Raw genomic sequence first — 14,550 nt, forward strand, 5'->3', positions numbered from 1 at the left:
CCTGCTCTTTTCTTTCCATCCCACTGTCACCACCCAAATTGAGGTCCCTATTTTACAGACTTGATGTCTGTATCTTCTCCCCTCTACCCTCTTGTCCACTGCTTCCAGATGAAGCTTCTAAGACATTACTTCCTTCCTGGCATCTCTGCTCAGAAGCTATCAGTGGCTCCCCTTTGATGTTACTGGGGCTGGATTTTTTTTTCTGTGAAGGCCCAGATAGTAAATATTTTAGTTTTTGTTGGCCAAGAGGCAAAATGGAGGCCATTATGTAGGTACTTAGATAACCTTTTAAATGTGACCAGTAAAAAAAATGTAAAAATTATTCTTAGCTCATGGGGTATAGAAAAACAAGCTGGATTTGGACTATAGGCCATGCTGTGCTGATCTCTGGTTTATATAATCAAGTTCTGAACGGCTCAGCCTCAATTCAAGGCCCCCGACCCAGCTTGCCAAGATTGTCTCCTGTGACAACCATGCTGCACACACCCTCTGTTCTACCTGTGGGCTCTCCATACCCTTGCTCACGTTCTGTCTCTTGCTAGAAAACTCATTCCTCCTCTACCTATCAAATTCTACCTATTCTTCAAGACTCAGAGTAAGTCCTGCCACCTCCATGAATCCTGAGCATAACAGTCACCATGACCTTTCCCTCTCGGATTTCTTTGTAGATCATGTGTGTATCGGGAGAGAGACAGGCATGGTCTGAGAGCAGATACCCTGAGAACCACACCTAGTGCAATGGGAGAGCCCCATGTGTGAACACCACCCATGATATTGGGTACTAAGACAAAGAGACTGAGAACCACTAATCAGTATCACTTAATTAGTGCCTAATTACATAATGTCTTAGGCTGTTGTTTAACTGGATTATATTCTCCCTAACGGCCTTGCCTCCGGCATGTCCCTCTTTGTTTCCCACAGAGTTATGTGCGTATTATAGATTTACCATGGGCTTGATGGCTCATCTACGGGAATTGCTTTTTACCATGTTGTTTCTCAGACTCCAGTAATTAGAATACCATCCCATAATTTTTGCCACATCTGTCTCCCAACTTAATATTTTGATGAGAGGCCGTGTGGTGTAGCACAGAATCTGGCTGCAGAATTCCTGGGCTGAGTTCTTGGCTGGGTAACCTCAATGAGTTATCCTAACTTCTCTGTGCCTCAGTTTCTTCTCTGGAAATGGAGATCACAATTTTAATCTACCTCGCAAGGTGGCTGGGAAAGGAAATAACCACTATACCTCGAAGCCCTATAGTTATTTCCTGATATACGTTAAGCACAGCAGCGTCTTAGTTATTTATTATTGCTCTTGTTCTTGCTGTTATTTTCACAACCCTTACCAACCCGACACTGGGAGCTCAGTCTGCACCATTCATTGGCACCTAGCAAGCATAATGTAAATGTATGTGGTATTTGTCTGTTAACTGACTCACTTTTAAATACCTAATTTATTTAAAATTATTTTTAATGTTAATTTTAGAGAGAGACAGAGACAGAATGCGAGTGGGTTGGGCAGAGAGAGAGGGAGGCACAGAATCCGAAACAGGCTCCAGGCCCTGAGCTGTCAGCACAGGGCCTGACGCGGGGCTCAAACTCACGAGCTGTGAGATCATGACCTGAGCCGAAGTCAGATGCTCAACTGACTGAGCCACCCAGGCGCCCCCATAAATACCTAATTTATTTAAAAAGGAAACTTTATAAGCAATGATATCCACAAATTCAAAGTTCTTGATGATATGTTAGTCACATATTTTTAAAAATTATATCAAAATAAGATACATAACTATTCCAAAAAGGACCAATCCTCTGTGCACCCCCACACAGGTCCTACATGTGGGATACACCGGCTTCATTGCATAGAAAAGAAGAAGAAGAAAATAGACTTAAGTTTTTGATATTCTCTAGGGAAAAATCCAAAGGAAAAGCTTTTGGAATGAACATATTATTGTTAGAATTATGGGTCTGAGGAGGCCTGAGAACAGGAATATTTTCATGTAGATACCAGAAATCCCAGGATGAACTTGTTTTATAAGCTTAATTGGTTCTTGCCTTTTAAAACCATTCTAGCCATTCTGAGACGCTCTCCTAATGAGATGAGGTTTTCAGAATGGGAGGCTTTACAAAGCTGGTGTCAGAGATAAGAGTAGTTCTCCCGTTGTAAATTTCCTGGGCCTTCATGAAAAGCAAGCATTAGGTAGTGCTTAAACTGAGAACACTGATGACCCACGGCCTAATTGAGTTAGCAGGATAGGGCAGTTTCATAGATTGCATTGTATTCCACTTATTTTGTTTCCTCTTACCATAAACCAATAGACATGTAGAGCTTTAGTGTATCTCTTCAAATTACAGAAATTAATGATTGTTTTCATAATATCATAGAAAACAGCAATGTGGAATGAAGGAGTTAGGTGGTATTGATGATAGAAAGCTGTAGTGTGAACTGATTCCACAAGGCTAGCGAAGGGGGTGAATTTACCGTGTGTTAACTGAACACATACAGGCAGAATGGATCCCCACCTGGGGGCGTGTGTCTTTTAGAAACATACCAGGTAATACGTGGTAAGCATCACTTGTCCTGTGAATTTGAGCTTTCTTATCCTAATTTAGCTTCTGAATTTAAATCTTTCAAAATTTTTTCACTTTTTCCCCCCATTTTAATAAATGCCTTGTTCCCCTGGAAACCATCATTTGGGAGTATATTTTAGTAACCAGAAACCACAAACATGATAGCTATTAACTGTATATGTCATTCAGTTGTCAAGAGTTTTAAGACCTTGATTACTTTGTTTCTAGAACTCCTTATAAATAATAGGACACCCTGCTTGGGCCCTCAAACCTTGTCAAGTTAATACTTAGTTGGTTCTTTCTGTTGCCATTTTAGAAAGATCAGGCTTCACGGTGAGGCCGGTGGCTGGATACCTGAGTCCTCGAGACTTTCTGGCAGGACTGGCCTACAGAGTGTTCCATTGCACTCAGTATGTCCGGCATGGCTCGGACCCCCTCTACACCCCGGAACCGTGAGTACCCACATTGGATGCCTAGGCTGGATGAAGACCACCACACTGTCAAGTGGTCAGTGCTCACTGTACTTGGAAGTGACTTAGGCCCTCTTTGATCTCCGAAGTAATCGTGTCGGTCTAGCCAGCGAGCCAAGTGCTCGTTCAAAGAACCAAATTCCTCAGCTGGGTATGTGGGATCTCCGTATCCTCACTTAGGTTTGTCTCTTTAAGGTTATCTCAACACTGAGGCTTTGGCTTTGGCCCAGCTGTTGGTGATATTGCTCCTTAAAACATGTGTAATTTTTATAAAGCCACGATCCCTATAGACCATTAGGACGATGTTGCATTTAAAGGAGCAGGGCTCAAAATGCCAATAATAAGAATAATCCCAACATGCCAGGTGCTACTCTCATCAACTCATTTACTCTTCACAGCAATCCCATGATGTAGATGATTATCTCCGTTTTTAATGAGGGGAAGATGCAGGCACAAAGGGATAAGTCAGCGTTAACACAGCTGGGACTCACGTGTCTCTTCCCATGAGGAGGCTCTTCCATGTTAAGGAAATTCATGCACATACACCATGACAATTCTCATGACTGATTCCTTCTCCTTCAGTGTTTCACATCACCCCCAAAACTCAGAACTTTTTACTATGCTCTTCCTGCTCTCTTAGTTTCTTGAACACTCCTCCAGTCCTACCTACCACCTCTAGATTTATATGGGGTTTATGATTCTTCTTTGACTCTGTCAGCTTTCTTTGAGAGAATCCACCTTTGGGGCTTTTATTCTCTCTCAGACAATGGGTGGCCAAGGGTTGGGTAAGCTGTGAACTCTCATGTGTTCATAATTTGGCCTTATCACACATGGATTGTAGTCTCCCAGTGTGAAACACTGGCCTGTTTTCTTTTTTTTTCTTTAATTTTTAAATGTTTATTTATTTCTAAGAGCGAGAGAGAGACAGAGACAGAATGCAAGCACAGCATGGGCAGAGAGAAAGGGAGACACAGAATCTGAAGCAGGCTCCAGACTAAACTGTGAACACAGAGCCCGATGTGGGGCTTGGACCCATGAGCTGTGAGATCATGACCTGAGCTGAAGTCAAATGCTTATCCAACTGAGCCATCCAGGTGCCCCCAACAGTGGCACATTTTCTTTCTTCCTTTTTAATTTTATTATTTATTTTTTAAAATTTATATCCAAATTAGTTAGCATATAGTGAAACAATGATTTCAGGAGTACATTCCTTAATGCCCCGTACCCATTTAGCCCATCCCCCCTCCCACAACCCCTCCAGCAACCCTCAGTTTGTTCTCCATATTTATGAATCTCTTCTGTTTTGTGCCCCTCCCTGTTTTTATATTATTTTTGTTTCCCTTCCCTTATGTTCATCTGTTTTTTCTCTTAAAGTCCTCATATGAGTGAAATCATATGATTTTTGTCTTTCTCTAATTTCACGTAGCATAATACCCTCCAGTTCCATCCATGTAGTTGCAAATGGCAAGATTTCATTCTTTTTGATTGCTGAGTAATACTCCATTGTATATATATATATATATACCACATCTTCTTTATCCATTCATCCATCGATGGACATTTGGGCTCTTTCCATACTTTGGCTATTGTTGATAGTGCTGCTATAAACATGGGGTGCATGTGTCTCTTCGAAACAGCACACCTGTATCCCGTGGATAAATTCCTAGTAGTGCAATTGCTGGGTTGTAGGGTAGTTTTATTTTTATTTTTTTGAGGAACCTCCATACTGTTTCCAGAGTGGCTGCACCAACTTGCATTGCCACGAACAATGCAAAAGAGATCCTCTTTCTCCACATCCTCACCAACATCTGTTGTTGCCTGAGTTGTTAATGTTAGCCATTCTGACTGGTGTGAGGTGGTATCTCATTGTGGTTTTGATTTGTATTTCCCTGATGATGAGGGATGTTGAACATTTTTTCATGTGTTGATTGGCCATCTGGATGTCTTCCTTGGAGAAGTGTCTGTTCATGTCTTTTGCCCATTTCTTCACTGGATTATTTGTTTTTTGGGTGTTGAGTTTGATAAGTTCTTTATGGATTTTGGATACTAACCCTGTATCTGATATGTCATTTGCAAATATCTTCTCCCATTCTGTCAGTTGCCTTTTAGTTTTGCTGATTGCTACCTTCGCTGTGCAGAAGCTTTTTATTTTGATGAGGTCCTAGTAGTTCATTTTTGCTTTTGTTTCCCTTGCCTCTGCAGACGTGTTGAGTAAGAAGTTGCTGCGGCCAAGATCAAAGAGGTTTTGCCTGCTTTCTCCTCGAGGATTTTGATGGCTTCCTGTCTTACATTGAGGCCTTTTATACATTTTGAGTTTATTTTTGTGTATGGTGTAAGGAAGTGGTCCAGGTTCATTCTTCTCCATGTTGCTGTCCAGCACCACTTGCTGAAGAGACTGTCTTTATTCCACTGGATATTCTTTCCTGCTTTGTCAAAGATTAGTTGGCCATACTTTTGTGGGTCCATTTCTGGGTTCTCTGTTCTGTTCCATTGATCTGAATGTTTGCTCTTGTGCCAGTACCATACTGTCTTGATGATTACAACTTTGTAGTATAGCTTGAAGTCTGGGATTGTGATGCCTCCTGCTTTGGTTTTCTTTTTCAAGATTGCTTTGGCTATTTGGGGTCTTTTCTGGTTCCATACAAATTTTAGGATTATTTGTTCTAGCTCTGTGAAGAATGCTGGTGTTACTTTGATAGGGATTGCATTGAATATGTAGATTGCTTTGGGTAGTATCAACATTTTAACAATATTTGTTCTTCCTATCCAGGAGCATGGAATCTTTTTCCATTTTTTTGTGTCTTCTTCAATTTCTTTCATAAGCTTTCTATAGGTTTCAGTGTATAGGTGTTTCACCTCTTTGGTTAGATTTATTCCTAGGTATTTTATGGTTTTTGGTGCAATTATAAATGGGATCGATTCCTTGATTTCTCTTTCTGTCGCTTCATTGTTGGTGTATAGGAATGCAACCGATTTCTGTGCATTGATTTTATATCCTGCAACTTTGCTGAATTCATGAAATCAATTCTAGCAGTTTTTTGGTGGAATCTTTAGGGTTTTCCATATACAGTAACATGTCATCTGAGAAGAGTGAAAGTTTGACTTCCTCCTGGCCGATTTGGATGCCTTTTGTTTCTTTGTGTTGTCTGATTGCAGAGGCTAAGACTTCCAATACTATGCCGAATAACAGCGGTGAGAGTGGACATCCCTGTCTTGTTCCTGACCATGGGGGGAAAGCTCTCAGTTTTTCCCCATTGAGGATGATATCAGCGTTGGGTTGTTCATATATGGCTTTTATGATCTCTAGGTATGCTCCTTCTATCCCTACTTTCTTGAGCGTTTTTATCAAGAAAGGATGTTGTATTTTGTCAAATGTTTTCTCTGCATCTGTTGAGAGGATCATATGGTTCTTGTCCTTTCTTTTATTGATGTGATGAATCATATTGTTTTGCGGATATTGAACCAGCCCTGCATCCCAGGTATAAATCCTGCTTGGTCATGGTGAATAATCTTTTTTTTAATGTATTGTTGGAGCCAGTTGGCTCATATCTTGTTGAGGATTTTTGCATCCATGTTCATCGGGGAAATTGGTCTATAGTTCTCCTTTTTAGTGGGGTGTCTGTCTGGTTTTGGAATCGAGGTAATGCTGGCTTCATAGAATGAGTTTGGAAGTTTTCCTTCCATTTCTATTTTTTGGAACAGCTTCAAGAGAGTGTTGTTAACTCTTCCTTAAATGTTTGGTAGAACTTACCTGGAAAGCCATTTGGCCCTGGATTCTTGTTTTTTAGGAGATATTTGATTACTAATTAGATTTCCTTACTGGTTATGGGTCGTTCAAATTTTCTGTTTCTTCCTGTTTCAGTTTTGGTAGTGTATATGTTTCTAGGAATTTGTCCATTTCTTCCAGATTACCCATTTTTTTTGGCATATAGTTGCTCATAATATTCTCTTATTAGTGTTTTTGTTTCTGTTGTGTTGATTGTGATCTCTCCTCTTTCATTTTTTATTTTATTTATTTGGGTCCTTTCCTTTTTATTTTTGATCAAACTGGATACAGGTATCAATTTTGTTAATTCTTTTAAAGAACCAGCTTCTGGTTTCATTGATCTGTTCTACTGTTTGTTTTTTTTTTTTTTTTTTTTTTTGGTTTCGATAGCATTAATTTCTGCTCTACTCTTTATTATTTCCTGTCTTCTGCTGTTTTTAGGTTTTATTTGCTGTTCTTTTTCCAGCTCCTTAAGGCATAAGGTTAGGTTGTGTATCTGAGGTCTTTCTTCCTTCTTTAGGAAGGCCTGGATTGCTATATACTTTCCTCTTATGACCGCCTTTGCTGCATCCCAGAGGTTTTGAGTTGTGATGTTATCATTTTCATTGACTTCCATATACTTTTTAATTTCCTCTTTAACTTCTTGGTTAGCCCATTCATTCTTTAGTACGATGTTCTTCAGTCTCCAAGTATTTGTTACCTTTCCAAATTTTTTCTTGTGGTTGATTTTGAGTTTCATAGCGTTGTGGTCTGAAAATATGCATGGTATGATCTCGATCTTTTTGTACTTACTTAGGGCTGATTTGTGTCCCAGTATATGGTCTGTTCTGGAGAACGTTCCATGTGCACTGGAGAAGAATGTATATTCTGCTGCTTAAGGATGAAATGTTCTGAATATATCTGTTAAGGCCATCTGATCCAGTGTGTCATTCAAAGCCATTGTTTCCTTGTTGATTTTTTGATTAGATGATCTGTCCATTGCTATGAGTGGGGTGTTGAAGTCTCCTACTATTGTGGTATTAATATTGATGAGTTTCTTTATGTTTGTGATTAATTGATTTATATATTTAGGTGCTCTCACATTTGGTGCATAGATGTTTACAATTGTTAAGTCTTCTTGGTGGATAGACCCCTTGATTATGATATAATGCCCTTCTGTATCTCTTGATACAGTCTTTATTTTAAAGTCTAGATTGTCTGATATAAGTATGGCTACTCCGGCTTTCTTTTGTTGACCATTAGCATGATAGATGGTTCCCCATCCCCTTATTTTCAATCCAAAGGTGTCTTTAGGTCTCAAGTGGGTCTCTTGTAAACAGCATGTAGATGGATCTTGTTTTCTTATCCATTCTGTTACCCTGTGTCTTTTGATTGGAGCATTGAGTCCATTGACGTTTAGAGTAAGTACTGAAAGATATGAATTTATTGCCATTATGATGCTTGTAGAGTTGGAGTTTCTGGTGGTGTTCTCTGGTCCTTTCTAATCTTTTGTTGCTTTTGGTATATATATATATTTTCATCTTTTCTCCTCTCAGAGAGTCCCCCTTAAAATTTTTTGCGGGGCTGGTTTAATGGTCACAAACTCCTTTAATTTTTGTTTGTCTGGGAATCTTTTAATCTCTCCTTTATTTTGAATGACAGCCTTGCTGGATAAAGAATTCTTGGTTGCATATTTTTCTGATTCAGCACACTGAATATATCCCGCCATTTCTTTCTGGCCTGCCAAGTTTTTGTGGATAGGTCTGCTGCAAACCTATCTGTCTTCCCTTCTGGGTTAAGGACTGTTTTTCCCTTGCTGCTTTCATGATTCTCTCCTTGCTGAGTATTTTGTGGATTTGACTATGATATGCCTTGTTGATGGTTGGTTTTTGTTGAATCTAATGGGGGTCCTCTGTGCTTCATGGATTTTGATGTCTGTGTCTTTCCCCAGGTTAGGAAAGTTTTCTACCATGTGATTTGCTCACATAACCCTTCTACCCCTATTTCTCTCTCTTCCTCTTCTGGGACCCCTATGATTCTGATGTTGTTCCTTTTTAATGAGTCACTGATTTCTCTAATTCTTAAATTGTGCTCTTTTGCCTTAATCTCCCTCTTTTGTGGTGCTTCATTATTCTCTATAAGTTTGTCCTCTATATCGCTGATTCTTTGTTCTACCTTGTCCATCTTTGCAGTCGCAGTATCCATCCGTGATTGCAGCTCAGTTATAGCATTTTTAATTTCATTCTGGCTATTTTTTACTTCTTTTATCTCTGCAGAAAGGGATTCTAATCTATTTTCCCCTCCAGCTAGTATTATTATTATTGTGATTCTAAATTCTGGTTCAGACATCTTGCTTGTATCTGTGTTGGTTAAATCCCTGGCTGTCGTTCCTTTGTGCTCTTTCTTTTGAGGTGAATTCCTTCATTTTGTCATTTTGAAGGGAGAAAAGGAATTAATGAGATAGAAAATTTGAAATTAAAAAGTTGAAATTTCAAAAATATTAAAATTAAAAATTAAAAACATACACACACACACACACAAATTGAATAGATGATGCTAGATCCTAGCTGTGTTTTGGTCTGGGTGTTGAAAGTGGTTTGACAAATTAGAGAAAAAGAAAAGGAGGGGGGATGAAAAAAAAAGGAAATCATTTGAGAATTTGAAAAAATGAATACACTGAAGTAGACTAAAATGAGATGATGAGGGTAAAATAGAATTTGAGAAAATATACACAAAAGTAAAGAATATAGTAGAAAAAAATTAAAGAAAAATATTTTTAATAAAAATTAAAAATAAATATGAATTTTTTCATTTTCTGTATTTAAGAAAAAAGAAACAAAAAACATAAATGAGATTAAAAAAAAGAAGAGAAAAAAGAAATCGTTTGAAAATTTCAAAGAGTGAACACACTGTAGTAGACTAAAATAAAATGATGGAAGTAAAATAGAATTTGAAAAAATTTACATAAAAGCAAAAAATATAGTAAGTAAAATTAAAAATTAAATAAGAATATTTTTAACAGAAATTGAAAGTAAAAACGAAGTTTTTCTCTTTCTGCATTCAAGAAAAAGAAAAGAAACGAAAAAGAAAAAAGAAAAAGAGAAAAATAAGGAAATTGTTTGAAAATTTGAAAAGGTGAGTACACTGAAGTAGACTAAAATAAAATGATGGAAGTAAAGTAGAATTTGAAAAAAAATTACACAAAAGTAAAATATATAGTAATAAAAATTAAAGAAAGATATTTTTAATAAAAATTGAAAATAAAAATGAATTTTTTCTCTTTCTGTATTCAAGAAAAAGAAAAGAATTGTAAAAGAGAAAAAGAAAAATGAAAATTGAGCCTGCTAGCAGATTGAAGTAGGACTGAAACTGCTTCATTTTCCCCTAGAAGCAGTCTATGTAGCTCTTTATACTCCATAAATTAAGCTGGCGGTGAGACTTGTGTTCTTGAAGAGTGAATTGGCCCAGTTGGGCGGGGTTCAGTGTAACAGCTCTGCTCTCCATTAGATGGCACTGCTAGCCTACTGGGGTGGATTGTTGCAGAGCTCGTAGGTGCGTATGCGCATGCGTGGGAGTGATAAAAATGGCGGCGCCCGGCTACCCAGTCTGTTCTCCCCATCAGCAATTGCGCACCCATCCTCTGTCTTCAGCTCTCGTCCACTCCCTGCTTTTTTACTCTCCGTGACCAGGCCCCAGGCAGTACCTCTCTCCCAAGTTTTGTCTCAGATGCGGCTGTTTATCCCGGCCCCTTCCTTCCGAAGGACTGCGGCTTTGACCCGTTCCGCCCCTCTGCGGGAGGGTCTCACTGAGCAATGGCTGAATGAGCAACGGCCGAATGTCGGCTGCACCCAGGAATGTCCGCTGGGCCCTGCTGCTGCCGGTGCCCCAAGACTGCGGCCAGGTGCCAGCCCGCCTCAGAAAAAGTTCGCGAGATATTGTTGCAGCAGCGTTTCAGGGATTATGGAAAATCACAACACACATCTGGCACCAGGCTTCACCCTTAATGACCTCGTTCTAGCAACGGCAAATGTGGCTGTTCTCTGGGGTCTGCTGGGACCAGGTGGCTTCAACAGTCTCTACCAAATGTCCTTCCAGCAGTGGAACTGCTTTTCCCCATGTGGCCCGAGAACCTCCTGGACTTCACTCTGCTCCTGGGGATTCGCCCTTCCCACCAGAGCACCGCCAGGTATCGAGCTGCGGAGTTGCAGCCTTTGCACTCCCCTTGTTTATAGTCTTGATGGAATTTAAACCCTCTCCTTTCTCCTTTCTCCCTTTTTAATTTAGTCCCTGAGGCTGTTTCCAATTTTCCACTTTCTCTCCAGCTGCTTTTGGGGAGGGGTGCTTTTCCCTTATTCTCTCCCCCTCCCCAGTCATTGTCCTCTCTTCGACCACAAAAGCACCTCCCTTCCTGTGCCTCTCGCTCCCCAAGTTCACTTCTCTGTGCTGCGTACCTGCTGAATTCTGTGGTTCAGGTTGTGCAGATTGTTGTGTTAATCCTCCAGTCAGTGTTCTAGGTGTGCAGAATGATTTAGTGTTGGTCTGACTGTATTTCAAGGATGCAAAACACAAAAAGCTTCCATGCTGTTCCGCCATCTTGGCTCCTACTGGCACGGTTTCTTAAACTTACTGAATTTTCCACTGCCTTCAAGGCAGACACAAATCTCATCTCTGGGAAACATTCTCTTGCCATCCCTGTGCACAATCGCTTTTTCCTCAGCAAATGTTATTTGCTTTCCTTATCATCCACTTATTACATGTATTTAACCATGCTAGATTTTAACCTTTTAATTTGGGTCTTACATCTTTACTGAAATTGTAAACTACTTGAATATTTCTTTCTATTCTTTAAAAAAAAACACTTATTGGGAGATTATTATGTGCTTAGATTGTCTAGGAACAATGTCCCTGTCTAAAGACAATGTCCCTGTTCTCTTGGATGAATGAGTGGAGGTAGAGGACAATGGTCAGCATACAAACACCTAGGTAATATGATATTGGGTGTAAGTGCTGTGATGTGTTAAAAGTGCTTTAAAGACAAATAAAAGAGGGTGAGAAGATGAATAGTAGTGGATGTTGCTCTTTTGGGTTGAGTCATCAGGAAAGCCTCTTGGGAAGTGACATTCAAACAGAGACCTGAATGCAAATATTTCCTTTTTTTTTTTTTTAAAGTTTATTTATTAGGAATTTTCTTCTTAACATTTATTTATTTTTCAGAGAGAGAAAGAAAGAGAGAGAGAGCATGCAGGAGGAGCAGAGAGAGGGAGACAGGCATCAAAGCGGGCTTGCTATGAGCATAGAGTCCTATGTGGGGCTTAAACTCATAAACTGTGAGATTATGACCTGAGCTGAAGTCAAGAATCTGCAGTTTAACAATCTGAGCCACCCAGGCACTCCTAGGTTTGTTTATTTATTTTGAGAGAGAGAGAGAGCACATGAGCATGAGTGTGTACGAGTGGGGGAGGGGCAGAGAGAGGGAGAGACAGAAACCCAGGCAGGCTCTGTGGGGAGCCTCCTGATGTGGGGCTCAAACCCATAAACTGTGAGATCATGACCTGAGCTGAGATCAAGAGTCGGACACTTAACTGACTGAGCCACCAGGCGCCCCCTCCTTTTCTTCTTTCCAAATATTTCCTGGTAGAATATTCCAGGTAGAGAGAAAAGAGCAAGAGCCAAAGAGCCCAAGACTGGGAGTTGTCACTGGGTCTCTGCCCCCTTGGGCTCCACTTGAATAAGCACCGACCCCTAATCTTACTCTCATTTGTTACCCATTGTTCTTCAGGACACTGGGGTTATCACTTTGCTTATGATGCTGTTTTACTAGAATAATATTGTGATTAATGGGCTGCCATTGATCTTCACTGTGGAGCAGAGAGTCCTTGAAGGTTGAAGCAGTTGACTAGTCGGTGGTGGTGGACATAGGCAGGGATTTGAGCTGAGCCTCTGAAGTTCCCCTCCTCCTCTTCAGCAGGCAGGCGGCTCACTGACCACGTAGGTCCCAGCAGGGTCACTACATTGCTTTCTAAGCTCCTTTCAGCTTCCCTGAAAGTGTTTTCAGGGTAAACAAAGGTTACTACTTATAGGACTCAAGACATTTGGAAAAGAAATGCTTCTTATAGTGGAGTGAGTACTCAAAGGAGCATTGTCAGAGTTAGAAAGGCAATCTCTAAATCTAGCCCAGAGGGTTTACAAATGGCCCTGTTTACAAATAGCAGGCACTTTGTTAGTTCCTTTTGAATAACTGGCCCTCGTGAGACCTGTGATAGCGTGCCAATAGGTATGCAGAGAGAGAGGGCAAAGAAATGAGATTTTAGCCACAGAGATCTATAAAATTTTGGGATAATGTGTTACATTTTTACCAAAGTACTTTCAGCCAATTCATTCAGCAAACATTTATGTGCAATGCTAGCAGGGAGGTGCAGTGGATTCAAAGATGAATAAAATATAGCAGCTGTTTCTTAAAGCAGCTCACATTCTGGCAGGGGAGATAGAAACATAAATAATTATGCAAGTGTGGTTAGGGCTATAATGAGGGTGTGTATAAAGCAGTCCTGAAAGGCTTTTCAGAGAGGGTGTAAACTGAGTGGGGGTCTAGAAGGGTGGATAAGAATTTATGTTTTTGTACAAGGCAGGGTGGGGAGGGAGGGGAAAGCTTTCAAGTCAAGCAGACAGCAAGTGCAAAGTTGTGGAAGCTCACAAGAGGCATAAGTGAGCAAGGCTTGTTACACCAGAGTGGCCAGAGCATAGGGTATGTATTAAGGATGGATTTTTTTTTTTCAGTTCGCAGTGTAAATGATCATTTGTCAAACTTGGACAATTCTGTAGGCAACAGGGAGTTATCCAAGGTTCTTGAGCATGATCAGATAATTGTATTTGAGAAAGATGATGGGGACTGGGGGATGGGGAGGTGTAAAGAATGAACAAGTTGGAAAACCAGCAGGAGCTCACATTCCAGTGAAGGAATATAGTTTATAAGTTCTTGACCTAGAAAAGGTCAGTGGGATAGGACAGGAGGTCACCTATTTGAAAAGTATCATCGCAATGGAATTAACAATATTTGGTGACCATGAGGGTGAGGAGAAGGTCCTCAAGATAATACTAAGGTTTTTAGACTGGGAAGCTGAGTGGATAGTTTTCAGGCTTGGAAGGAAAGGGCAAGGAAGGGGCAAGGAAGGAGGGAGAGAAGAGGAGAATTTGGGATTGAGGCATGTTGTCTTTGAGGTGCCCAGGGGTGGACATCCTGGAGAAGCCCCTGGTAGTTGGAAGTAAGTGTTGGGAGTTCAGAAGTGAATTTAAAGCTCCCACTATAGATGTGAGTGTTTTCTTCTTCTATGACTCCCATGACCATACAGACAAGAGGATGCTTAAGTCAGAGGATAGAAACCTGGCACTTGCTAACTTGGGTGTTTTACAGAATCTTTTTTTGGGGGGAGTGGGTTTTCTATCATTCATTGTTTTTTAAATTATTATTTTATGAGTACGTAATACATGTACATAATTCAGAATTCAAAGCACACTGTGGACTTAAAAAAAAGGGGCAGTGGTGACACCGCCTGAGTGGTTCAGTCAGTTGGGCATCCACTCTTGATTTGGGCTCAGGTCATGATCTCATAGTTCCTGAGTTCAAGCCCTACATGGGGCTCTGTGCTGACAGTGTGGAAACTGCTTGGGATTCTCTCTTTCCCTCTCACTCTGCCCCTCCCCTGCTCATGCTCACTGTTTCTCTCTCAAAATAAATAAATAAACTTAAAAAAAAAAGCACACTGTAAA

The 14,550-nt window shown here is 40.3% G+C and overlaps 1 protein-coding gene across 1 annotated transcript in view; it reads left to right on the top strand.

The window, feature by feature from the left end:
- TPH2 (tryptophan hydroxylase 2) overlaps window positions 1-14,550 on the top strand; it is a 108,497-nt gene that overhangs the window by 36,273 nt on the left and 57,674 nt on the right. Inside the window, exon 7 of the mRNA XM_003989052.4 lies at window positions 2,885-3,020. Within this exon, the coding sequence (XP_003989101.2) occupies window positions 2,885-3,020 (136 nt within the window). The remainder of the gene's footprint in view (window positions 1-2,884; window positions 3,021-14,550) is intronic.

This window comes from Felis catus, chromosome B4, assembly GCF_018350175.1.
Source record: "Felis catus isolate Fca126 chromosome B4, F.catus_Fca126_mat1.0, whole genome shotgun sequence".
Taxonomy (NCBI): Eukaryota; Metazoa; Chordata; class Mammalia; order Carnivora; family Felidae; genus Felis; species Felis catus.